The 26,256-nt window shown below is 43.3% G+C and overlaps 1 protein-coding gene across 3 annotated transcripts in view; it reads right to left on the reverse strand.

Annotated features, from left to right (window-relative positions):
• Kcnk2 (potassium two pore domain channel subfamily K member 2) overlaps positions 1-26,256 on the reverse strand; it is a 173,750-nt gene that overhangs the window by 93,380 nt on the left and 54,114 nt on the right. For all 3 annotated transcript variants that reach the window (XM_033762040.1, XM_019210455.1, XM_033762041.1), the window contains exon 2: positions 23,272-23,582. In XM_033762040.1, coding sequence (XP_033617931.1) covers positions 23,272-23,582 — 311 coding nt within the window. The remainder of the gene's footprint in view (positions 1-23,271; positions 23,583-26,256) is intronic.

Genomic DNA, 26,256 nt, shown 5'->3' on the forward strand with positions numbered 1-26,256 from the left:
AGGAGACATAACAAATGAGGTTCTATCAACGGACAGGAGCCTGCGGCTCTACCTGAATTCACATACAAAACCCTCCCACAAGGCATCCTTCACACCAGTGAGGGAGCACACCCCGGGGCTAGACTCATCTTTTCCCTTCAGTCCATCAAGATGCTCCGGAAACCAAAGCAAGGTGGCCCTGGGGTTCCTAGCATGAGACAGTATTTCTGCCAGAGTGCACTCAGCTCTCCGACAAGCCACCAAGGGGACAACGACTTCATGAAAATCGCATTACATCAGCACTTGCTCTTTGCAAGCATCTCAAGGGCAGCTCGAAGCTAATGAAAACGCTGGTCAAAGCACATCAAGCTGCTACTCTCTGAGCATTTTAGCCTACGCAATGGCAATTTGATACCAGCAGACAAAAGAACGGCACTGGCATGTCAGTGAACACTGTGCAATAACACACTAAACTGCACTGCAGTGTGTTACTCGTTACTGCAGAACTGAAGTTAATTTCCATGCACAGAAAGCTGTTCATAGAAAATCAATGTTATGATCTTGCTTACAATTCTTCGGTGAAGAGTAAGTGTGTATCAGTTTAAGTTAAATCTTACAACACTGAGAATGTTATTTTCTGAAAATATGGACTGCTGAATCCTTATGGGAAATTCAAATTGTGCTCCATTTTTGGCATATTTATTTCTGAGAGCTCTAGAGAAACTTCCTATTTAAGGTGATTACATTTTGTAGAAGCAAAAGTTTATATTCATGGCCCAACAGCAAGCAGTAATTCTGCAGTAATTAATACACATTCTGGACTCTCACTGGATAAATGTTTTACAGAAATTCTACAGACATGGTACTTGTTCATCCCCTACCCACATAAAAAATAGAGGCACCTAAATAAATCCAAAAAAGGAAAGAGAATGTCAGAATTATACTCCACAATTAACTATTGTAAGTACTGTATTGACAAACACTATATTTTTTAAATCTAGTATCTATCATCTTTTTATTTTGTAACAAATAAAGTTCTGATTTAACATAAAGCAGCTGGAATACTATTTTACACTTTTATATAAAATATAGGTGTAGCCAGGCATGGTGGTGCACGCCTGTAATCCCAGCACTCGGGAGGCTGAGGCAGGAGGATCACTGTGAGTTCGAGAGCTGCCTGGGCTACATAGTGAGTTCCAGGTCAGTCTCAAATACTAGTGAGACCCTGTCTCAAAAAAACAATAAATGAATACAAATAAAATATAGGTGGTTCCATCATTCTCTGTGTAGAGTCTGATAAAGAAGCATACTTTCCACTTTTCCTCAGAGTGTGTTTTATAAGCAAGAAAGGTAATGTACAATGTTTTCAATCTATTGTTATCGTTAGAAACGATCGGAGTCAACATATATTTCGTGTTTTCTTTAAAAGACTTTCAAAGTCCTTAAATATTTTCCAAGACCTGACCTAAGCTTAACCGTACATTAATTAGAAACTTCTCAGAAGAAGCATCTTTAACAAAAAAAAACTGAAACCCGATGGTTCTAATTTAAAAGGCAGGGCACCTCCTACAGGAGGAGACGCCAGGCTGCAGCAGCCATGGCTAAAACCCGCTCCTTCCACTCCCCACGTCTTCGCTCCGATTCAGGGCTTGCACAATTGCCTGGCAAAGCTATTTTCACACAGGCAAATGAAGTGCACACCTTTTTTTTCTTGCTCTTTTAAAAGTGTAAATTTATTTCCTATTAGTGGAAACAAAAGTTTAAAATCCAAAGTAAGGAGTGAGAAAATTGGGAGCCAGATGACATTAAAGGACCAGAACTTTTTTCTTTTTTTGGTACGGGGATTGAACTTGGGTCCTTGCACTTGCAAGGCAGGCCACCGAACCCATGAGCTAAATCCCCGGCCCCAGAACTTTAAAAAACAAAAACAACAACAAAAAACACTTCCAGGTGTTGGAAATGTCTTTACTGATCGTGGAAACTTAATTATAAAATACACATATAATTGGAAAGTTGGAAAAATAATGCTAAAAAGAAAAAAGTCCTTATGATAGTTTTTTGCAACATGCAGGTATTGAATTCTTATTTTTAACCATTGTTTTCATCAAATCTGCTTTCATGTAATATCAGCACATTCTCGGGCATTTGGGCGACTTTAGAGCCCCTCATTCTCAGTGGCCATCATAGCTCACTACATGTAGCACAGTTTACACAGTCTTTCCCTTGTCACGGAATAAATCTGCATACAGTGGTCCAAGTGCCAGGGACCAGGTCCCGAGCTGTCACAGGGAAGATTTCGTACAGCAGAACAGGACTGAACCAGAACCCTGAAATCTCTCATTTCTGAGCCTGAGTAAAAGGAGCACGGTGTATGCAAAAGGGATCAAACACAGCCAATGGCCCTGAGTCTCTGCACGCAGGAAAATCCATGTGAAGCCTACACGTCCCAGCTACGCCCTTTCCCTTGAGTCTGCCAAGATTCCCTACCGTTGCATGGAACAATAATATTGTACAGAAACAGTCATCTTGGTACAAGCGCTCCTCACTCTCCTTATCTAGGAATTTCCGTTCACAGAGATTATCTTCAAAACAGGACTCGGTAGGCAGAAGACTGAAGTCAGGCAGACAGCACCTAAGACAATATTTTTATAGTATTTTGCCTAAGGCAGTGGTGGCAAACTTAAGGCCTGAGTGTCACTGTGCTTTTCTTTTAAGACAAAAGATGTTAATGTATGAGTTTCTTTTTAAAACTAAAGCCTCAGTATTCAGCATTGAGTGTTGGCGCTCTGCGATAAATAAGTGGGTTTGGTTGCAGTGTGGCTCTTGGTCTCTAAAAGGAGCTGCATACCTGGCCTGAGGTGTGCTGTATTAAGTAGCGCATGCTCACTCATTATGCTTTCTAAGGCCTGAGTTTCTATACCGATGAGAAGAAAAAGAACGATTTTCTCTGTCAATGAACCTGCACCCACAAGGTTCTCAAATTTGGAAAATTACGTTGGTTTTTTCTAATAGATCTCTATTCATTTGATTTTCTAATATCCTTAAATCTATATTTCTATAACAGATACAAGTTTAAACAACAGCAGCAAAGATGTTATATCTTATATAAAAGTAATTATGGAGGAAATGGGGAAATCATTCACGTTTCCCCAGAAGGCGTTATTTTCTAAATATAAGCTTTTAACAAGTGAATTTTTCACTCTGTGTTCTGAATATACAACTAGAAAAATCACAGCAATGGTTGAAAATCTCAGGTTCTATACCCACAAGCACATACAAATAACAAAGTAACCAGTTAACAAGACCTACAGCTCAGTGGACAAACTCCCTATAAACCAAACTAGTCTTCAATAAAGTCAAACACCACCACACTGAAACACTCCCGTAATATTTTGATAGGTCTTGTTTTAGGCCACAGAAAATTTATGTATTTTTCAATTAACTGCCATGACTCACTGCCATTCACAAGCCTGCGTGAAACGTCTGTGCCTTCAGAGTCCAGGTTAGATTCCTTAACAGACTCCAAAGGAAGTTTAGGAATCCCTTGCTACCATTATGCACAGAAAAGGAAGTCTCAAGAAACCACTTAAGATGTTTATATTCCCTAGTTCGGTGTCAAAAATAAAATTTATGAGTAACTTCTCAAAATGTAGTCATTCATATGCAACGTGTCTTGCGTGTCTTAGCTTTTCCCCAAACTCGCCGCCTTTCTCAGTCACCCACATGCTCGCTAGTGAGAACAAACACGGAACCGGATGAAAATCGAATAGAATGTCTTGTACTTTTTCCCAAGCCAACTCGAACAACGGAGCTATCCCTTGACACCTGTCCAGCAGTTATTACACAAAAATGCAATTAAACATTCCCCTTGGGCACCCCTCAGGCTGCCCTGAGGTTGTCACATTGGGGCCATCAGTGCTGCAAACGAGCCTGGCAGGGCTCCTCCAGGGCTTGACCCAGGCCACTGGCCAAGGTTGCATCACCCATCCCGACTCACACAAGGGGAGCGAGTTCAAGACCATCTCAGAGCACAGCAGCCAACGAAAGAGAAGTCACCCCCGAGTCTCTGCGGCTCCTCCACCAGCAGGAGACAAGTCTGATCCAGGACCTTCAGGGAAAGGCGAAGCTGGGCCAAGCATCCCCGGAGACCTTCAGGCCTCACGTCCCCCGATGCCCTTAACACCAGAATGTGCTTATGCTGGTGAAACAAGCAGGAAACTGGGCAGGGAGAGAGCGGCGTGAACAGTCACAATAAAGCAACGTGCAGTGCCCTGCGGACACAGGAGAGGCCTGCAGCGGATGAGCTTCTGCTTGTGTCCGGGCAGCTGCCGCAGTTTGGGGGTGCTATCGGAAGCCATGGGCAGGAGCTCGGGGGCTTCCCAGCATCCTTGCGAGCACTAAATAAATGGTGTCACTCCAAAGGATCAGATGCGTATTATTCACCTTTCCTAAAAGCTAAGGCACACAGCCGTTAGGTGAATCAGGTGGATCGCTGGGCCAACATCAGCAGAAACAAGAGTAAATTAACTGTGTTCCTCTCCACCTCTCCTTAGGAGCAGGTGATCTCTTTCAAACACAAGGCTTTTGGCCAGGGATTTAGCTCAGTGGTTCCACTGCCTGCCTTGCAAGCACAAGGAACCGAGTTCATCCCTGGTACCAAAAAAAAAAAAAAAAAAAAAAAAAAAAAAACAAACACAAGGCTTTCAATGTCACCAGTAGGTGGTAAAATCCAAAAGCCACAAATCTGGCCCTGTTCTGGGGTGTGGAGGTCTGAAAAGGTGACTAAGGGATCCTGCTCCTCTTCAAGCCTTGCTCCTTCTGAGTTGTCCCCAGCTCATGAAATAGCAACTTTATTTTTCCAGTTCTTGAAGCACAAATCTAAGATTCACCTCTGACTGCTCTCATACAAGCCACAGCAAACCCCATTAATTTCGCCTTCAGAGCGTCCCAGATTTTGACCACATCACGTCACCTCTCTACACCAGCCACTACCACCCCCCTCCCAGCGACCAGGCCAGCAGTAGGCTCCCACCTCTGTGTCAGTGCACGCAGATCTCCAAGGACAGCCGCGGAGATCCCTTCAAGGAAGGAGCCTCCCTCCACGGCTCTACCTCTTGGCACTCGGTGTCCTGGCTACCGTGACGTGATCAGCTTTCTACCACCCTAGCCCTTCTGCCATGCTGTTCTTGTGGTTAAGTCTGCCGAACATGGACTGAAACTTCTGAGATGTAAACCAAATTAAAACCGTTCCCCCCTTATGTTGTAGGGGTATGGTATTGTGTCTCAGAAAAAAGGAAAGATTTTAAAACAAAAGGTAGACAAATACTCCGCATCAACTCAGGACGTGGAGGCAGCCACAAGAGCACAACTAATGACACCCAGGAAAGAGGACTCCAGAACCGCTTCAGAAAATACCAGGAACAATGGGATGAGTGATTCAAAGCAAGGGGACTGCTCTGAGGGAGGTGAATGGCAATGCGTCTTCTACTGTAATACATTTTTTAAAATTTAAGCATTCACTGTATTTTATCATATCTCATATATTACTTTGCTTAGTTATTGCTTTTATAATTACAAAAAATTCACCTGAGTTGCTCGTGGATTTACATTCAGAGCCTCAAGTGAGGGGACATCAGCAGGATGGTGCAACAGGAAGCTTCACACTCTTCCCACTCTCCAAGAGATACAGGCTCGACAACACAAGATCGATTTCGTGAGAAATACAGAAATCATTTAAGAATCTCCTGCACCCAGGCAAATGTGAAATCAAGTGAGTCAAAACCAGCAGAAGAATCCATGGCAGTCACCTGCATTAATTTTCTTTGACATACACCCCCAGCCAGGAGAGAAGGTCCCAGGTTCTCCCTGAGAAAGGAAAGAAAAGACTGAAATTTCATGTCCAAAACGCAACCTTTTCAAGGCGCTGCTCACGGGACTACTTTCTGTCTCATCAAATGCAGACTCAGAGCACTGAGAGAATCTAACATACTCCAAAAATTTTAGCCTCACTGAGATTAGACAGGCAGGCTCAGACAACTTGTAGTGCCACATACAGACACCAGAGGGAGAAATAAAGTGGAAATATAAACAGGCGCAACTGTCCAGTTGGTAACTCAACAAAAACCAGGGGACATGCATTCACCAAAAAAGTTTGAGACATCCCCGGAATCTTTAGCCAGGCTGACTAGAGAAGGTCTTTCCCTGTAAGAATCCATTCTTTAGAGATTAAGAAAGGTGACTATTTTTTCAAAGGTGTAGTCTGTTTTGAAGGTTGCAAAATATGTACAGAAAAAAGGAAATGTGGCCTCATCAAAAGGACAAAATAAATCTTCTGAAACTGATGCAAAGAACCAAATGTATATGAATTTCCTAATAAGGTTTCTAAATAATCAGCATAAAGATACTTAATGAGCTCAGAAAATTAGTTCATGAACAAAATGAGAATATCAACAGAAGACAAAAAATATAAACAGGAACCAAACAGAAATTTTAGAGCTAAAGAATACAGTGATTGACTGGAACACTTCACTAGAGAGATTACACATCACCCTTGATCAAGCACAAGAAAGATTTATCAAATACAAACAGGTCAATTAATATTCAGTCAGAGAAATTGAAAAAGTGAAAACTCTTATGAGACACCAGTAAGTAGATGAATTTATGCAACATATGAAGGTAAGCTTTACAAGCTAGTAACTAACATCATACTCAACAGTAAAAAACTGCAAGCTTTCTCTCCAAGATCAAAACAAGGCAAGGAGGTCCAATCATATCACTTCTGTTCACATACTACTAGAACTCCTGGCTATCTCAATTAGGGAAGAAAAAGAAAACCGAAAAATCAGAGAAGAATTAGTGAAGTTATCGCTATTCTTCAGTGACATGATCTTATATATGGAAAGCCCTAAAGAGGTTTTAAAGACTTAAAAAGTACTGTTAGCATTGATACATGAATTCATTAAAGATACAGGATACAAAACCATAATATAAAAATCTTATGTGTTGCTACACACTGACAAGAACAACCCATAAATGACATTAACAATCTTGCTTATAATAATAGCATCCAAAGGATAAAATGTGTAGGAAAAAACCAAGGAAGCAAACACAATAAAAACCATAAAATATCGCTGAGAGAAATTAATGATGACACAGAAAAGTGGAAAGATATTCCTTATTCATGAACTGCAAGACAATATCATCAAGATGTCCAGACTACTGAGAATGAGCTACAGGTTTGACACAATATCTATAAATAGCCCATAGGCCATTGGTGAAGAGGAAGGGGAGTGGGGAGGGGAGAAGGAGGTCAGAAGAGGAATGATCTTAGTATGGCATGTGCATGCATAAATATGCGAGATGAATCTCATTAGTGTGTGTAGTTACTATGCATCCATGAAAATCCCAATGGCATTTTTGCAGAAATAGAAAAAAAATCGTAAAATTCATAAGGAACCACAAAGGCCCACAAATGGTCAGAACAATCTTTTAAAAGCAGAAAAAGAAATCCCAGAAGCTTCATATTTCTCATCTTCAAAACAAATTACAAAGCCACAATAATCAAAACAGTATATAGATAATCATACAGAAAGATGTTTCCCTGCATATGTCATCTGGAAAATGCAATATTACAACCATCAGGTACCACTGTAGACCAGTCAGAAAAGCCAGAATCCAAACCACTGACAGCACCACAAGCCCATGATGATGTAGAGGAACAGCAGCTGTCACTCAGTGCTAGCAGAAGAAGTACAATGTGCTACACCAGCTATGACAAAGCTTGGCAATGCCTCATAAATCGCACATACTTTCTATCATCTGACCCAGTCATCGTGCTCCTGGTATTCACCAAAGGGAGTGAAACGTGCCACCACAAACCTCTGCACACAGATGTTACAGTGGGTCTATCCATAATTGCCAAGACTTGAAAGCAACCAAGAAGTCCAATGGGTGAGTGGGTAAAGAAACTGTGGTACATCAGACGATGCAGCATTATTCAGTGCTAAAAAAGAAAAGAGCAACTGTATCTAAAACAATGAAACTCAGAAGCAGAGAAAGGGGGTTGTCAAGGGCTACTGGAAAAGAAAAATAGAGGAACTGCTGTCTAGTCAGCGGAGAATTTCAGCTACACAAAATGAGAATTTTCTAGAGGTGCCTTAGATAACAATGTGCATACAGGGAGTAGTACTGCACCCTCACTTACAAATTTGTGAATCTCTTGTTTTGTTTTTTACCACAATTTTGAAAAAAAAATTAAGTTCCTAACATGAAAAATAGTTTTAAAAAATTATAACACCTTCACATAAGGGCATAGCACAAAGCCACTGAAAGGATCTATAAATCATGTTATTAAATGATGTATAATAAAAAACATACTTTGGAGAAGGGTGGAAACATCTCATAGTCTCACAGAGTAGAAGACAATAAATCCTTAACCAAGATTTTTGAATCTGTGGGATTTTCATTTATTTACTAGACAATACAAAGCAACCTAAGAATGTCTCACTTCTCTTTACTAAGGCACATTGGATTTAACACTCTTTTATCTGTGAAGTCCTTTTAAAGCATCTATTTATAACTTCATCTGGGATCAAGGCAGCTGAGAAGCTTCATAACAAGGCTACCCACTCTTATTTTCCCAGATTTTCCTGCACAATTCTGAAAAATTCTGAGATTTTCACTCATTCAGTAGTACACAGAAGGCAGCAAACAACCAGGCAAAAAAAATGAGACAATAAAAGCAAAACAGGGAGTCACATCTCTATGGAGTTGGGGCAGACTGCCTTTCTGAACCACAAAGACTAAAATATAGGAATTACTTACTGCAAAGAAAGAAGCGCCAGGCTAGCTAGCTCTGATTCTAGAAAGATGGTTCTATTTATAAAAGAAAGAAGAAAAAAGAAAAGAAAACAGGAGAAATTGGGGGAGCAGTGTCTGGGAGCCCAGAAGTCGTGGATCTCCTGTTCATGCTGTTACTAACTAGAAGAACTCTTTGGGGAAACAACTGAAATGCTTATGCCCTCAATTCTAAAATGAAAGGTTTGACAAGGCAATGTCTAAGAAAGATCCTCAGTTCCAGATGCACCTCCAAGTTCCAAAAGTATTCCTCAGATATCATATCCAATAAAGTCAAAATATATCATGATAAAAATTTCTGCTAACACCTTCATAAACTCTTCCTTTCTGATACAATTGCCCTTGTGTTTGTTTCATCTTTTAATAAACTTAATGGCATACATCACGACTTGGCATATCTATAAAAAAACTCATTTTTGCTTCTTCAAAAAGAAAGGAATTCAATCTAAAAAGTAAATCGGAATCGATTTAGTCTGGGAAGAATTATTTAGTCCAGGAAGAATTATACAGAAAAAAATGGACACAGGCTCACAAAAGCACAGACTAGTGTCTACAGGTCAGGAAATGATACGGCTACAACATTCTGCATAGTAAAGAGTACAACAGTTTCAGTTCTGTCCAAAAGTACTGATTTGCATAATAGCACAGTACAGCTTCCAAGAAAAATGCGCCTCAGGAATGGTTTCATTACTACAAAATAACATCATTTATCATTTTAATTAAACCAAATTATTTAAAATTACCCTCATGAAATAGATTTTTAGGCCCGCTCAGATCAAGAGTGAAATGTCAAGCCTGATAAAAACATCTTCCAGAAAATGAGAGAGCTGGTGTGAAGCTTTGTAACTTGCTAACCAGAGAGAAATCAAGACAACGACACTACTAATTTTACACAGTGAAATATGCATCCTTGGGCCGGGGATTTAGCTCAGTGGTTCGGTGGCCTGCCTTGCAAGTGCAAGGACCCGAGTTCAATCCCCGGTACCAAAAACAAAGAAACAAAAAAGAAATTTACATCCTTCATTCTCTCTTTATTTTGAGAAAATAAAAATGACAGAAAGGGCTCTGCCACACATATCTCATGTAAAAGCATCATCTAGTAATTATCTGTGCTCATAAAATTTATCTCATTGTGTTTTGTATTCATTAAGTTTATTGGTACATTTTAGATATACAATATGATGACATTCATCATTGGGAATTTGTGCCTTTACACGATGTATCTTGGTTCTTGTTGTTTTCCCCCACTCCCCTGCCCTCTCTTCAACCCCTCCACCCCTTCCTAATTACAAAGACGTTGTTTCCATTTTTTCCTTTTCTCATATTTATTCTTTCCCTTCTTCCCTTTCCTCTACCCCTCCCACTTCCCCTTACCCTTTAGGCCTTATCTTCCTATTTCACATTATCTACTATACATTTTGATCCTTATTTACACTTTCAGTTTCTCACAACAGACAAACAATAAGTATTTACATGTATGTGTCCTATTTATTTCACTGAAGAGTATCACCTCGATGTGCATCCATTTAGCTATAAATTCCTCTAGTTTCTCATTCTTTATGGTTGAGTAGTACTCCCTTTTATTAAACACACACACCTTTTTTATCCAAAAATTTATCTTGCTTTTAAGGAATCTCAGACCCAATGAATTCAATATCTGGCATCAGCTTTACAATCCTTCACCAGCCATGCCCTTTCTCCCTGTTTCTCCTGTACACACATCACCCCTAACATCTCTTCTGGAAAGTTCTCTCATCTCCTATTAGCCCAAGCTGTCTCTTTCCTTTCAAACTCCTTTTGCAAAATTCTTGACATAATCAACTTTCCTTAAAATTTCTCTAACCCTTCTTTCTAATTCTGTTCCATCCAATCCTCCAATAGGCTGCCATATTATTTGCTTAGCACAATCACAATGAAGCTGTATATCTGTTTCTGAAATTCCACGACTGTGTGTACCCCAAATCTCCCCCATCCAGGTCTCCTCTCCAATGTCATCCGCTCAGACAGAACTTTTCAGAACTCAACCCATCTGGAAGAAGCCAAGTCCCATCATTTTACCTCACTAGGTCATTGTTTATCCTCCAGATTTATCACTTTCTGAAATAATCTTGTTCCAGGGCTTATCTGTTAATTTTTAATGGCCACCACTAGCAGAGTAGCTGTATGAGAACAGTTTAGTTCTATGTTAATTACACCTCAGGCCTTCAGAAAGCATAGAAAAGCAGAATCAAGGAATGAATAAGCATCTTAGAAGAGTAGTTCTTCACACCAAGTGTCTCACCTCAGGTCTCTAAAATAGCTAACGTGCTGCTGGAGTATGTCACATGCATGCAAATATGTTTCTGAGCTCATCACATTCATTGAGTATCCAAATGTTGAAAAGATTCAGAATCACAAAACCAGGCTGCAAATCAATTTCTTTTTATCTTTCCTTGTATGAATGTTGTTTTGACCAATGATTAAATGTAACTCTCACAAAACTTAGCAACAGCAATAACTGGAAATTATGTCCATTTCTGTTATGCATTTGTGGCTTGTTCCTGGTCTGGGAAACATAGAAACAGCAGCCACTGGCCTCTCCTTCTGAGAAGGGGAAGTTAAACAGGTATTCTGAGAAGCCACCATCAAGCCGTAGTGCAACAGGAAATTGGAACCAGTACCCAGCAATCTTCATATTTCTTTATGAACTGTTAAGCAAGTTACAGGCTTCCTCCTTTGATGGAGAAACACTGAGGTCCAGGATGTCCAAAAGGCTGATGTGTAAAAAGATTCTGCCCATTACAGAGCATAATTTGTAAGCCTCTCCATGGCTAATTTAGGGAAATTAAGGCCTTCCTTTTATTGCCAATAAAAAACAAAATGTCAAACTTCTAGGTCCATCTAGTAATCACCACATGCTTCTCCTTCCTTGTCCATCTAAGCTTGCCTGGCTTGGAAATCAGTGTGGGCATCCTGAGTCTCCGTGACCCTGCTGGGATCACACCCCAAACCTCTGGCCTACAGAGTCCTTGGAGAGGGCAGAAGCTCCCAAGGTCCCCGATGCCAGATCCTCAGGCAGCAAAGTACCGCTGCTCACTGAGTGATCACCAAGATGTCGAAGTAGACATAGACTGCTTCCCAAAATAATGCCCCCTCACTCATCCAGCTCAGAATCCACTCTCCAGGCACAGCTAACACCACTCAGGTGCAGAAACCACAGGACATCCAAGGAAAGGGCAGTTCTTTTTCTTATATCTGTCCCTGAAACCAAGTGTTTTCAAATCAACCATTACATGAACGATCCTAACAAGAACGAGGAACTTTGCATCTGTCCCACAGTAGTGTGGTCTACTTTAGCAATTAGGAGGTCTTGAACCCCTCCATCCTCTAAAGGAGTCTTAACAAAATAACAAGAACAAATGTGTATCTCTAGCAGAACTATAAACAGCCAAGAAACTATATTGGGACCTTAAAAATGGAAAAATGTAAGAATTAAAGAGACTGTTTTCCCAAAACACATCTCAGTATAATCCCTGTGATGATGTGACAGTGTCTGCTGAGGTTTACCTCCCTTTCCTCCACCTAGACCCTCATTTCCTGACTTCCTAAGCTTCCCTTCACCAGCAGGTCACCGGAGAACACATTACACCCTGCGCTTCTGCGAGCTTCCAGTAAATTCTGACTCTTCAGGTAGCTCTGAAAAGACTACGCCTTTGCCCTCATAAGTGCACACATGTTGGTACTTTCAATCAACATTAACACAGACGAAGGGCACTCGGACATGAGCTCTCTCACTCACATGTAACAGTAAAGGATAAAGAAATCTGAGTTTCCTGAGAAAATCCAAAAGCAAACTCGAATGGAATCACACAAGAATAACATTTTTGAGCACATGGGCAAATCCGACTAATCACCGGGAGAAATAAAACAGTTCTGCCAATCCAATAGTTAATAAGAAAAGATAAACTAGAACTGAGAGAAAAATAAATTTGAAAAAAATGAGTAGTCAGAAAAGAAAGAGAATTGGGTAATGGCTGCTAAAAGTAGATTCCTGTGTTAATGAGTATGTTTAGGAACAGATCTGTAAGAAAGAGGAATAACAACTTCAAAAATGTGTCTATAAAAAGTATGTATTTGAAGCAATAATTGGAAAGCTAGGTATCTTTTCTATGATGTTTTAATTTAATATTGGAAAGGGAAACATCAAAGTCTAGAAATATCACTGTGATCTTTAAGATTGCAAAATGCCCAATATTCAATTAAATTTTTTAAGTCTCAGAAGCCAGAGGAAAGAGACAGATAAATGAGAGCCGAGGTCCATCCTGGTCATGTGGAATTAAGAGGGAGAGAAAATAAACCAGCCTGATCTTTTCAAATAGTGGTCTTCATGACCTAGAAGGAGACCCTACCACCATCATCCAATAATACCAACACAGAGGACACTTGGCAACACTAGTGAGAGGAGAGATAAGAAGAAAAATGAAAGAAAACAAAAAGCCAGGTTTGTGCTAACATGGGATTCCTCCCCTTTTGGAATTCTGCCTACCATACTAATTGGCACTTACCAAAGTTTTAACTGAGCAGAATGTAGTTCTGAACAAGACAAGTAAGATAATAAAGGGACACTATAACTGCCACGGAAGAGATTAAAAACAAAACTGGGAGAAAGATCTGAGACACATATGATCAAGGATTGCAAAAACACAGAATGTTGAAAAAGAATGCATTCTAGATAAAGTAGGAGATAAAGATAAAAAGACAATGTCATTTTTATGACACTAGAGATTGAACCAAGGGTCTCTGCATTGAGCTATATCCTTAGCCTTTTCAAAAACATTTTTATTATTTTGAGACAGGGTCTTGTTGAGCCACTAAGTTTCCCAGGCTGGGGTCCGACTTGTAAACCTCCCAGAATTCTGGGATTACACCATTAGACTCAATGCCCCTGTCTTTAGGAGGAAACTACATATGATTTTATTCACAAAAATCACTAGGCAAATGGCTTAAAACTTAGAAGATATAATTTGCAAAAGATAAAAAAAAATGGAAAATTTTACTGAACAGAATGTGAAATACTTATCTCCTGAAAAGGTATAAGCAGAAATGTGGTGAAATTCAAAACACGTAGGTAAATTAAGTCTACAAATATCAGATCCTTGAGAGATTGTTCATAATATGATGCTCTGGGTACCATCCTTTTTAAAACTGCAGAACCGTTTTCAGTTTCCATTGGTACTATTGTTAGAACAGAAATGCCAACCTAGATGAACTCCTGTTCTTGACACACCTGTGTTATTCAAATGTTCATAGAATGAAAGGCAGAGAAAAAGTTGAAAGAGATGAAAAATATCATCTCATCTGCATTCTAAACGGACATCCCCTACCATATGTGGACATTTAATCAGTGATAAAACAGGAGTCAATGGGGTGCATGTGAGTCAGTTTTCCATCACTATAGCAAACAGCCAGGATGATACATTTACCAAGAAATAAAGTTTATTTGGCTCTCACTTTTGGAAGTTCTAGTCTGTGATCGGTGAGCCCCATTTCTTTTGAGATTGTGGCAAGACAGTGACTCAAGGCAGGAGGCAAACAGAGGAGTAAAAATGTTCATGCTATTGCCAGGGAGCAAGAGAGAAAGAGGAAGAAACCATAGTCTCACAATCCCCTTTGATGGCACAGCCACAGACCTCACCAGGGCTAACCTCTTGAAGGTGCCTCCACCTCCAAGTAGCACTACCCTAGTGGCTGAGCTCTTAACACCTGGCTTTCGGGGAATATTTATGGTCCATACCATACCAAGGCCATAGGGCAGAAGACCCCAGCTGAATGACTGAAATGAGCCACCGTACATTTCCCAGAAGTCCTAGATCCCAGGGCCATAGTTTCCATTCCTCCCATCACTGCTCACTCTGAGAATGAGCCACTGGAACCAAAGGACCTGAGCAAGTTCCTGCTTATTTTACCTGTCCTCAAATTCTAACATCCACTTTCAATGAATCACACAATAACCTTCACAATTCTAGCCAAATATCACAAAGGAACCGGTATTTTCTAGAGAGCCTTTGTTACAGCACACCTGCTACCGTCCATTACAGACCGCTCTCAGAAATGAGCACGGGCCACTGTGTTGGTCTGAAATCTATCTGGTAATAAGATGTAGAAATAAATGCAACAAGGAAGCAGAGAACAGGGAAATTATGTAATTTTGGAGCGGCCAAAAAAGCTGTTTTCTTAATTAACAGTCACACCCCAAAAGAAAAGAGAGAGCCCATAATATCGGAGACGCTTTAAATTTTTTTCAATGAAAAGAAAAGACAAAAGAAGGGAAGGAGGAGGAAGAGCACAGGAAGTTGGGGGAAAGGGAGAAGGAGAGGAAAGATGAGGAAAGAAGGGCTAGGGACAGGAAGGGAGAAGACAGGAGAGGAAGGAAGGGAGAAGGAAGAGTCCTAGCCCGAGGAGAGAGTTATGGCTATCAATTTAAAAACCCATCAAGAATGCTCCTACATGACTTTCCAACACATTTCTCTCCGGGCCTTCGTGTTCATCGTTTATTTGTTTCTCATCTAATTTCTTTGTCATCTAATTGGTCACACTTTGTCATGACCTATAAACTAACTCTTCTTAGTGCTGGCCGATACGGATTTTCAATTTTTCTATTTTTATTAGTACATGTTTGTAGTACCTAATGATTATATTTCTGATAGGGAGTTGGTACGTGTCCATAACACACCTTAATTCCTTTTACTTCACTGCTCTTCTCTCCTTCCCTCCTCTCTCCATCCTAGGTCCCCTTTCCTTTTGCAAAAGACCTCTTTCTCTCTTAGATTTATACGAACAGGTCTCTAGGGGACAGCCCTGTCTGTCCTGGCATTCATCCTGCAAAGGACCCAAGCTCCGCCCTCAGGGGAACAGAAGGCAGATCAGTAGTTTTGGGACAGAACTCTGAAGACTAAAAGTGCTGAGGTGAGGAGAAGAGAGAGCATAACCAGGGCACCCGTGATATGCTCACGTGTGCACAAGATGAGGAGTAAGGGCTCTCCAACATCGTGATTGCCGTGGCGAAGCTTCCTATTTGAAGGAACTCTGTCCACACTGGTTTATCTTTATGTCCAAACATCTCCTCACCAATGTGTTACGATAATTGGTGACTGTGTTGCCTATGGATCCCTACAAATTCAAACTGTCCTGTGTTGGGGGGACCCTGAGAGTCATTCTACCTAAGACAGCTTCGTGCGTGTGAGGTTCCACCCACCACCCCGCTCGGACCCCCAGGACAGGGTGTCCCCATCTGTTTCCAGTCCTCTGCATCAAAGCCCTCACAGACCACATCTGAAAACAAGACTCAGAGGCGGAGGGTGCAGCTCCCTGGCAGTGTGTGCCGAGCACAGGTGAAGGTTCAATCCCGGCGTTTACATAAAGCAGTAAAAAGAAGGCGGGTTATTCCTGAATCAACAGCTACCTAACATTCAAGGAGAAAATGGAGACAGCTAAACAGCACGCATCTGTGATCTCACATATGTAAGATGACGTGTGGATATGGGAGTGCACGCACTCACCCTCGGGATGCTCACACGTGTTTATGTGCCTAAGCCAGCCCAGCTGTGGAGGGATTTCCAGTATATCCCTTCTTCTTTAGGCTTTCTTGTCCTCTTTGAAGTTTGCACAAGAAACTCATGTTACTTTGTGAATATTAGAAGAGCCAAAGAGGGTTACAGTTTCAAGTGCTAACCTGTGTGCCTGCCACTGCTTCCCTCTGCCCGCCTTGCTCCTCCCCTCTCCTCCTCCTCCCAGGCCAGACTCTCCCAGGCTGAGCTGCCTCCCCCGACCTGGCACCCACCGCACAAGCCTCAGCATATTTTAGCTGCCCCTTCGCGGCCCTATTCCAGCGCACCAGTGTTGCGTAAGTCCTGCCGTCACACTGACACATACACCTGCCGTCTTTCTGCTGCTGATCTTTGCTAAGATGGCAAGGAGCAGAAAGACTCCAGACGCAGTGTTCTCTGGCTTTATAATCCACCCGCATCTTCACAGCATAAGAGCATATCCGAGATGCACAGCTCATTCGTCGGATTTAGTTTGCAGAGTTAGACAGAAGAGAGGCCCAGTGTGGGAAACCATAACAAGATAATAGACTATAATTTCTAAAGCAACCATTCGGTGCAGGAATCGGCCTTCAGGTCACTGGAGTAGCGGTTCTACAGTTTTAACACCTGCTGTGCCTTTTGTAACAACTCAAGCTGAAAGGGGCTGGGAGATCACAGGGAAAATGCTGTGTACCTGTTTACCCATCTCACAAAGGACAACAACAACAAAAACCTTTCTGCTGCCTGGCTAAAAAGCCAAAGGCAACATATACTGTCTCCCTACACGTGTGACTCAGACACCTTACTGAGTGTTGCTGTCACCTGAACACAGCTTGTCCTCCAAAGACCCACGGAGTAGAGGCTGGGTCTTCGGTGCTGAGGGTGAACCTTTCAGGATGGGGGCCTGGTGTGTCCCTGAAAGGCATCGCCATAGTTGACATGGGCCCCTTGCTAGTTCTCGAGAGAGGGTCACCCCTGTGGCCTGAGCCTGGCTCCACCCAGCTCTCTGGCTTCCTGTTCAGATGTGACCACGCAAGTCACACGCCCCTGTGGCCACTGCTTCCAGCTATTATTATGTCACACAGCCTCGGAGACCTCGCCAGAACTGAGACTCGGTCAGTGCCGTGTGCTTCAGCCTCCTAAACTGCGAGCCAAACCAACCGTTTTCTCATGAGTACCAGCCAGCCCGAGGCACTTCACTATGTCAACGCAAAGCTGGCGGCTGCATGTGTCGATGTGGTGGGAACTGCAAGGGGCCCGTTCCTGAATACCCCGGAGAAAAGCACAAGGAGGAACCTGACCCAGGTGCTGCTCGGTGTCTGTCTGAACAGCAAGGCACTTCGCCTCTCTTTCTTCATTTCACAGTTGGGAACTGCAGTGCGCATTTCTAAGGAGGTGAGAATTGAGTCCTGTAACGAGAAGTGGACTTGAAACTATAAATGATTTGTGAATATATAATAAAAAGCAAACGTGGAATGTTCAGTTCTAAGAGTTTTACCGCCACTGTCATAATCACTAACAGTTCACTGATCAGACCTCACTCCAGCACTGTCTATCCGCCTGACAAAGGCTCACAGAGAACCAGCCGAGCTGTGCCTGCCCTCGCTAAGCCTTTGTCTGTGATCCCTGCCATCCCAGGGTGATCTACGGCATCATTTTCTTGCAATAAACTACAGGGTCTGTCAGCACTGTCTTCTGGTCTCCCATAACCCTTCCTCCATAGCCCGTCTGCCTGACACTCTCAGCACCGTACCCAAACTGAGGCTCCTGGCATGACCGCCCAGACCGGATCTTCCGACACCCTCCCCACTGCAGGAGAAGGAGCCCTAATCTTTGTCCTTACGAGAAAATTAAGTAAGCCCCACTGGCTCTTCTTCCAAAATACATCCACACTCTGATTACGGCTCCCTCCACCTTCTACCATCGTGCTTCAAGACTCCTCGCTTTTCTAGGTGATTGCAGCAGCTATGTGTGCCCTCCTCACATCCCCGAGCCCCTGCCAGAGCACCCCGCCTCTCCCTGCAAGGGGCCCTTGTACCTGCTCTGCCCTCTGCCCAGGTGTCATTCCCCAGGAGCTGCTCCCTTCCTCTCTTTATGGGAAAGCTACTTACTCAGAAAACCTTCTCTAGTGACCCTTTCTGAAATGAATTTATCACCAGCCAACATACTATCTTCCCCCAGCGGAACACAAGTTCACGGAGGGCAAGAATCTCCATCGTTCATTCTCTGCTGTGTTGCGATGCTACAACAGTCTATAGGGTAGGCGCTCCATAAATATTTTTAGTGACTATAAAATGGACATAAAACGATGGCTGCTTACTCAAACTCTCACATTACTGACATTCCAGGAAGCCGTGTTTATGTACAAGAACTACTCCAGTAGCTCTAGGTGTCTTCTGATATACAACCCCACACTGGCAGGCACACCCGCTCCAGGGGTTGTGGGGAGAAGAGGCCGGTTCGAAGCACCTCCTGGTGCAGCACAAGAGGCCCAGTCCGCTCCGTTAGACCTGCCCAGGGCCCTGCTGCTCACACCGGACCCCCAGCTACCAGGCTGACCTGGTGCCACCCCTGCACCACATACATCCGTTCTTCCCCTAGCACACTTAAGGACAGAGATTGGGGGTTACCTTTGATCCCGCCCCCCACGCCGTACATCTGGTCAGTCAGTAAGCCCCACCGGCTCTCCTTCCAAAGCACCTCCTGGATCTGATCGTGTTTCCCGACGCCACTCTACCTCCTGGCTCCAGGGACATCACCACAGCCTCCTGGCTACTCCCGCTGGGTCCACAGCGGCCAGCACCCTGACAGTCCAGCCTCCCTTTCACCCCTGCTCTGCGTCTTCCTGAGTGGTTTCATCTCAGCTTCCTCTCCAGAGCCCGCCTATAGCACTCGCAGCTCCAAACTGCAAGTGCTTGCTTGTGCCACGGCTGACAGCCGTCTTTACTGACTGCGCCTTTAGAGAAATCACGTTCCTTCCTTGCCTGTATCTGGCCCCGTACCAAGCAAACAGGTCAATATAATGGAGGTCTTCAATAAATCCCATTGAATGAACAACAAAAGACGATGAAACAGAGCAAAAAAATATGACCTCCTCGACCAAAAGATTCCACAGACCCAGACCAAAGACCACCAGGTGCCCTGCCTATACATGTCCATTTCTGTACCCAGAAAGAGAGCGGTTCACAGGGAGTGGGGTTCATGTTTTAAAAAGAAAACAAATATCCCATAAAGTCTTTCTATTACTGATGCATAGATCATAGTTTTTTTTTTCTATATTTTAAATCCCAAAATTGCTTCAGCAAACATAAAAGTAATGTAATTGAAGGCCAGGTGCGCCTTTAACACACCTGGGCCTCTACTTGACCAAAACATCCAAACAGAACGCTGGTAATCATCCTGTTGTCTAAAATCCAGGTCTCACCTCTGGGTGTAGGAAAGAGCTGTTTGTCCCATACCTCGCTGTGTATGGAGGGCTGTTAACTTAACCTTCATTACACGTTAATACGTGGCGTAATGGAGAAATTCACTGTGAGTTTTCAGGAGGCCTTTCAGAGGAAGCAAATATGGAGGCTAAGGGTGAAGCTCTAGAGTCTGTCCACCTAGGTTGGAATAACAGCTCTACCATGATGTGCTCTTGGGAAAAAACGCTCTCTGCCTCAGTCCCCACATATATTAAGTGCAGAACATAAAAGCCGGCCTCACGGGCTTGTTTAAGAGACTATATAAAACACATACAGGGCTAGAGCAACGTGTCACACATAGTAAGTGCTCATGACCGTTCAGCCACTGTTTATAGTTTCTAGGAGTCTTGGAACTGCTTCCATGCACGTTCTGCCCTGGCATTCCACTCACATTACGCGTGATGGGAGTTGAACATCAGGCCAGCAAAGTAATCTCCATCTTGACATCCCGGGTGGCCTCGATCTTGTCTCGGAGGATTGTGGTCAAAGACAGCACAGAGCACAAAAGATGCAGATGCTGTCCTCACCACAGTGGCACATTGTCTCTCCTCTCCTCCCGAGTCATGGCCAGAGCGTGGAATCCAGGGCCTACAGTCACCCAGGCACAAGGGCGTCCTGGGCCCTGGGGTGAGACAAGGCGCGCCTGCCCTTGGCCTACTGACTCGCTCTCCTCCTCCTTCCCCAGACCACTTCCCATGACCAGAAGCCAGAACTCCCTGTCCACCGACACTGGGACCCCATGGCTGACCACTCCTTCCATCTCCCCCGGCACTGAAACAAGGCGAGCCCCAAAAGAGCAGAAACTCTGCAGACTGATGTCAGCCCAAGGTTCTGAAGCCCAGAGCACTCGTCCTACCAAAACTGCTGGGGTTAATCGCTCAGACTTTCTGAGTCTCAGTTTCCTGACCCTTAATGCTGAGATACACCTGCCTGGTACACCCATCTCAGGAGGTGGAAGGGGCAATGAGCTAAATCGGGCAATGAGCTAGGCGGAGAAAAAAATTGGAAATTCATGACAATCATGCACAAAATGTAACTCTAATAAGTGATTGCTGGCTCATTTGCCTTCCTCCTATCTGCACACCAAGCTTGATTCTTGAAGTCACGCTGTTATAAAGATTTCTTCTGTCAGAAGATAGCATATCCAAAGAGAAAAAAAATTAATTAGAGCTAGCTGGTGATGAAGGTGAGTGATAGGACAATAAATAATAGGCAACTCTGCACTAAAAATTATTGAGCTCAAGATAAATTATTTAAGAAACAAAATTACTCAACTAGCAGTATTAATAAAGTTTAAAATGGATTGTCCATGGAGAACAGAAAGAAAAAATTGATGATAGTTTGAGATCTGTTTGTGCCCCTTCCAAAAACAACATAGTAAAAAAATGATCAGTATTAACATTCCATTGCCCCCACCTGCCATGACCATCAAGATACCTTCCGAGTTCAGAAGAAATCTAGGTCGAAATGGACAGTGAGATCACTTACAAATTCATACAGCTTCCTCTATTTCTACCCTAAAATCCCACTTTTTTCCTGCCCAAGAACAAACACTTCATTCCAGATGTTAAGGGGGAGCTACCTGAATCAGATGCTACAGTCCAGTGAAGGGGTCAGGGAGGGGACACCTAACAGCCAGCAGGTACAAGCAAACCTTACACCTTCTGAGCACACCCATGCTTTACTCCAACAATCCTGCTTGACTGGTGCCCTTCCGCTTTCCCGATAGGTCATTTAAAGCTTAAGGTGGAAAATTACCTGTTTAAGACAACACCTCCAGCAAAGCACTTTAACGGAGTTAAAAAGCAAATCCTACGGTATCCTGAAATGTGAGCTTTGCCACTGTTTCTCAAGGCCTCCACCAAGACAAACAAGAGCTCTTCTTCTAAAACCCAGGGCAAGCGGGGATTCTTTGCAGAGTTCTAGGATCTCGTGAGATTATGTGGCATAAAGACAGAGGGAGTGAAATGATCTTATGCAACATCAAAGAAGGAGTGAGCAGGGGCAATCAATCATATTAGTTGACAATTTCAGTCTCAATGCTGCGAACGTCACCATTATCTAAAAGCAGCACAGATTTCAGTATGTAAGTATGTGAACGGCATTTTCAAATTTGAAGTCCATGTGTAAGTTAGAAAGTATAAAATACTGAAATAAAAAGTGTAAGTTCAACAGATGAGATGCCAAAATGTCTGACTGCGTTAGGAACTGAAGAAGGATCAGACAGTACTATCTCCAATTAGCTCCCAAGAAAGTTCCAATAAAAATCTGTCACTGTAAGTGAGAAACAGAGAGAGCTATGAAAGGTAGAGGTAACATTTGGGGGAACCATAGTAAGACAAAATTGAAAGGCTAAGAATTTTTAAAATAGGATTAAGATCAATAATAATGCTTCCCCTCAATCTACTACTCCAACTCATGCCAATGCCATCAAATCAAGTATAAAATGAGAATATGCTGACTCAGAAAGCACTTCTGTTCAATTTAAATTCAACCAGGTAAGAAGAGCTAAGGTCCATGGGAAATAAATGGGTATACACTTGCAATGTTTTCTCTTCTTTAAAACAAAAAATTCTAAAGCTTTCTTCTTGACTAGGACTTTGAGTGTGACCAATGAATTGTTTCATACAAGAGAGATCTACAACAAAAACACAACCATCTCCATGAAGCCTCGCTGAAATTTATAAATCATGTGGAGACTAAATTTGAGTAAATGTTACTTCATAACCATACTGTCCTGCTATTTTAGAGTAAATTAAAACTAAGTACGATTTTATTCACAAAACTATCTTCTGTGTACTAGTAAATTGTTCTGGTTGGGGTTTAGGACAACAATAATTAATTACTTCTACCTAAACAGTTCAGAAGAGACAATTAACAGTGGTATGCCTTGGCTAGATTAAGGATGAGACAATCATGGGGGCACCCAGCTCAAGAGTCACACCCCAAATCCATCTTTTCAGTCTTGCGCTGGCCACTGCCCAGGTTAAGCTCTTTGCTTTCCCCTCATTTGCCAAGGAATACTTCTCTGTGGCAATGAGCATCCCAGCAATGAGGGTCTCTGCCTGGGTAACCCCACGACCACTGTCTTTCTAAGACGGAGAATGGGAAAGAAAACAAGAAGAAAAGAGGGAAGAAATATAGACAAGCAGCAGCAGAGTGATGAGAAGGAACAGTAGAAGGAGAAGCAGAAGAGGAGGTGGAGGAGATAAGGTGACAGAAGTAAGAAAGGATGAGAGATGAGCAGAGAGAGGACCAGGAAACGGGGAATCAGGCACATGCCAAGAAGCATCAGGGCCAAGAGGGCTCCTACCAGTCCATCGGGACCAAGAACAGTGCTGTCTCTTCATACCCTCACTGGGTCCCTATAGGGGGACGGGGAGTCCCAACTCCCATGGAGCCATTACCTGGATGAGCTCGTCCAGCTCGGTGGAGTTGACGCAGGAGTGCTGGGATATGAATGTTTGCTTCTGGATCACAATGGTGGTCCTCTGGGAAATCTCCTGAGGCTGCTCCAGCGCTTTGAACACAGTGGCTCCAATGACTAGGTAGAGGACAACCACCAGGAAAATCGTGGAGACCGTCTTCCATTTCATAACATTAATGGCTGTGTCACTCTCCACCCGGGAAGCAAGCACTGTGGGTTTCGTGGAAAATGAGAGCCTCGGTTTGGAGTTCTGAGCAGCAGATTTTGGATCCAGCAAGTCAGGTGCCGCCACTGACAACAACAGAGAAGGGGGGTTAAGTTGGAGGAGACTGGAGGGAAATGGGCTGGGCTGCTTCTCCCAGGGGTCAGCAAGGGCTGGCGCGGTCCCACGCGTCCTCTTGTTGGACTCTCTGGAACCTGACCCAGGGGTCTCAAACTGGAAACTCTACAAAATCCTATATATGGTCAAGGGAAGGGGGCTGCGTTTTTGCTCTTGGCTGCTATTGGAGTTCCAGGGGGAAAGAAACAACAGGAGTCACACCAAGAAGCTTAAAAAAAATAATGCCCAAGGGGCTTCCTAATTAATTTCTAAATTTATATCACCACACAAGTCATCCAGGGCATAGTGCTTGCCCAAGAGCTAGTAGAACTAAAGGAAATTTTTGAATGTTGAAGAAGGAGGTTTCTGGTTTATTCCCATTTTCAAGGACGTTATGCCAGAAGAAATTAATCGGAAGAACATTTTCTATTTTAAAATTTATAATAATAAAAGACATATCATAATTGCAGTATAAGACAATTTGAGAGCCAAACCTGACAGCTCAAATCGTATTTCTTCTGATAAAACACAGTGTAAATAAACCATTCAGCCCAATCCTTTATGAGTGTGCTTCTCTTCCTAAGTGACCTTAGGAAGCATGATCATTCATTTTCTGGCATTTTTGAAAATGATATGTCTTTTCTAGCCCTTGTGGCACAATGGTAGGTACAGTCAAGAAAAGATGAGTCCTTCCCTTTCAAGGGTGAGCATCAAGAAAACAAGAAGGGAATTAAAACTTTGATTCACGCCTTAGACCCTCCATGTTCTACATAGACCTAATTGTTCCATTAGAGTGGATTTATGGGTTCCCTTACACGTTCCCACACACTCTGAGGTCACTCTACCTTCATTTATTATTTATCTCAGCTGGTCAAAAATATCATTAATGGATCTTCTTTAAGAAAGTACAAAACCTACTCACCCTCCAGTTGCTAAAGGGAAAATAAGCCATTTGCTACAGCACACGTGACTGCAAAGGCAACACAGAACTGCAAGATAACAGAATGGCCAGAAGACACAAGACTTATGGAAAAACTCCAACTCAAATAGAATAATCAATGCAGAGTCTGTCATTGCTAGATATGAGTAAACTTGCTGAAAACATGTAATATAGGCTTGGTAAAATTATACCCTAAATCTCAAACACACCTTTAGGTGAATATACAAGAAGTCCCACAGAATGGCACCTGAATACCCAACGTCCACCTGAAATCACTTGAGGATAAGACAATCAAAGCAGATTTTCACATGGCTGCTGCCCTACTCTCTTGCCTAACACTGTATAAGCTGCCAGTTTGAGTTCATAAAAAGCCTCTTCCACAGGCCACCTAAAAGCTTTCCACACAAAGCCAACAGCCACCAGCACAGCTCAGAACAGCTCTTTGGAGGAATGAAATCAGATGAGAACGCAGCATGCTAGGGTCTAAGGAGAGATTCCTCACCCCTACAGCCCATCCCCGTAGTGCCCTAAGGCTCTGCACACAGGTATATAGCTGGGTTGCCTCCCATACCCTGACCTGTTCTGAAAACAGCCACAAACAAATGGGAGACACCTGAGACATTTAGGAAGGCAGCTTCATTCAAAACTAGCACTACGCATGTGTTTGTACCGTTTTAATTTTCACAAGACATACTTTTTAAATAGCAGGGTTCATAATAGCTAAACATGACTGTCATCTGCAGACCGGCCAGCCCCACTGCCCAAGCTGGTTAGGGAGTCTGGGTGAAAAATTAAAGTCATAATCTAGAGCTTAGCTATTCTGAAAATAAAAAGAACAGAAAAATCACACAGAAGCTTCACGTTATCTCCCTAAAGAAAGCTTTTCCGTCCTCCCCTCTCCACGTCTCTTTTCCACCTCAGTGGTTTCTAGTCCGCAGAACAGGAAAGAAAGCACCACTGTCTACCTGGAAGCTACCAAATCCTAATCCAAGCTGCCACTAAAATGCTGCCATCATAGGCTGTGGGGGGAAAAAAGGCCAGATTTTTTTTCCCCCGAGAGTGTATGGGGGGGGCAATGCATTTCCTCAAGGAGTTTAATTCATTTAAGCTGTTGTCTTATTTTTCAATTAGCAGTAATACATATAATGCACATTTAGCAGACAGAATGGGCAGAAATTAGTGAAATAAATAAATAAATAAATGGCAGCCTTTTCTCTGGATCTAACATGGGGACCCTCTGGCTTTCCGTCCCCCAGGTTTGAGAAAGGCGGGAGCAGGGCAGACCCTTCTGCAGGCTCCCGGCGTCCTCGGGAACCCCTCCCCTGGCCCAGCACGACGCACCGCGGTCCAGCCGCGTGCCCGCTCCTGCCGCAACTGACCACCGCACCGCAGGAAAAAAACAGCTTTTTTTTTCTTTCTTTCATCAGCACCACTGCGTGTCCCACCACGCAATGGGCAACAAGTGTGACCGGGGTCACCGTGCAACCTGCCGGTGGGCCACTCTCCGAGCGACCCTCCGCCCGCACCGCGAACTCGCCCCAGGTGTTCCCCCCAGACACCCCAGACAGAGGCAAAAGCCCGGCGCCAGCGGGAGAGAGGGCAGAGCGGCCGGGAGAGGACCGGGATGGTTCGCCTCCACGTCCAGCTGTGAGGCAGCACTTCGGACGGGAGTGGACAGGGGACGCGGCCGCCGGCGGCGAGGGGAC

This window comes from Fukomys damarensis, unplaced genomic scaffold (genome assembly GCF_012274545.1).
Source record: "Fukomys damarensis isolate Sample0158 unplaced genomic scaffold, DMR_v1.0_HiC HiC_scaffold_11, whole genome shotgun sequence".
Classification (NCBI taxonomy): Eukaryota; Metazoa; Chordata; class Mammalia; order Rodentia; family Bathyergidae; genus Fukomys; species Fukomys damarensis.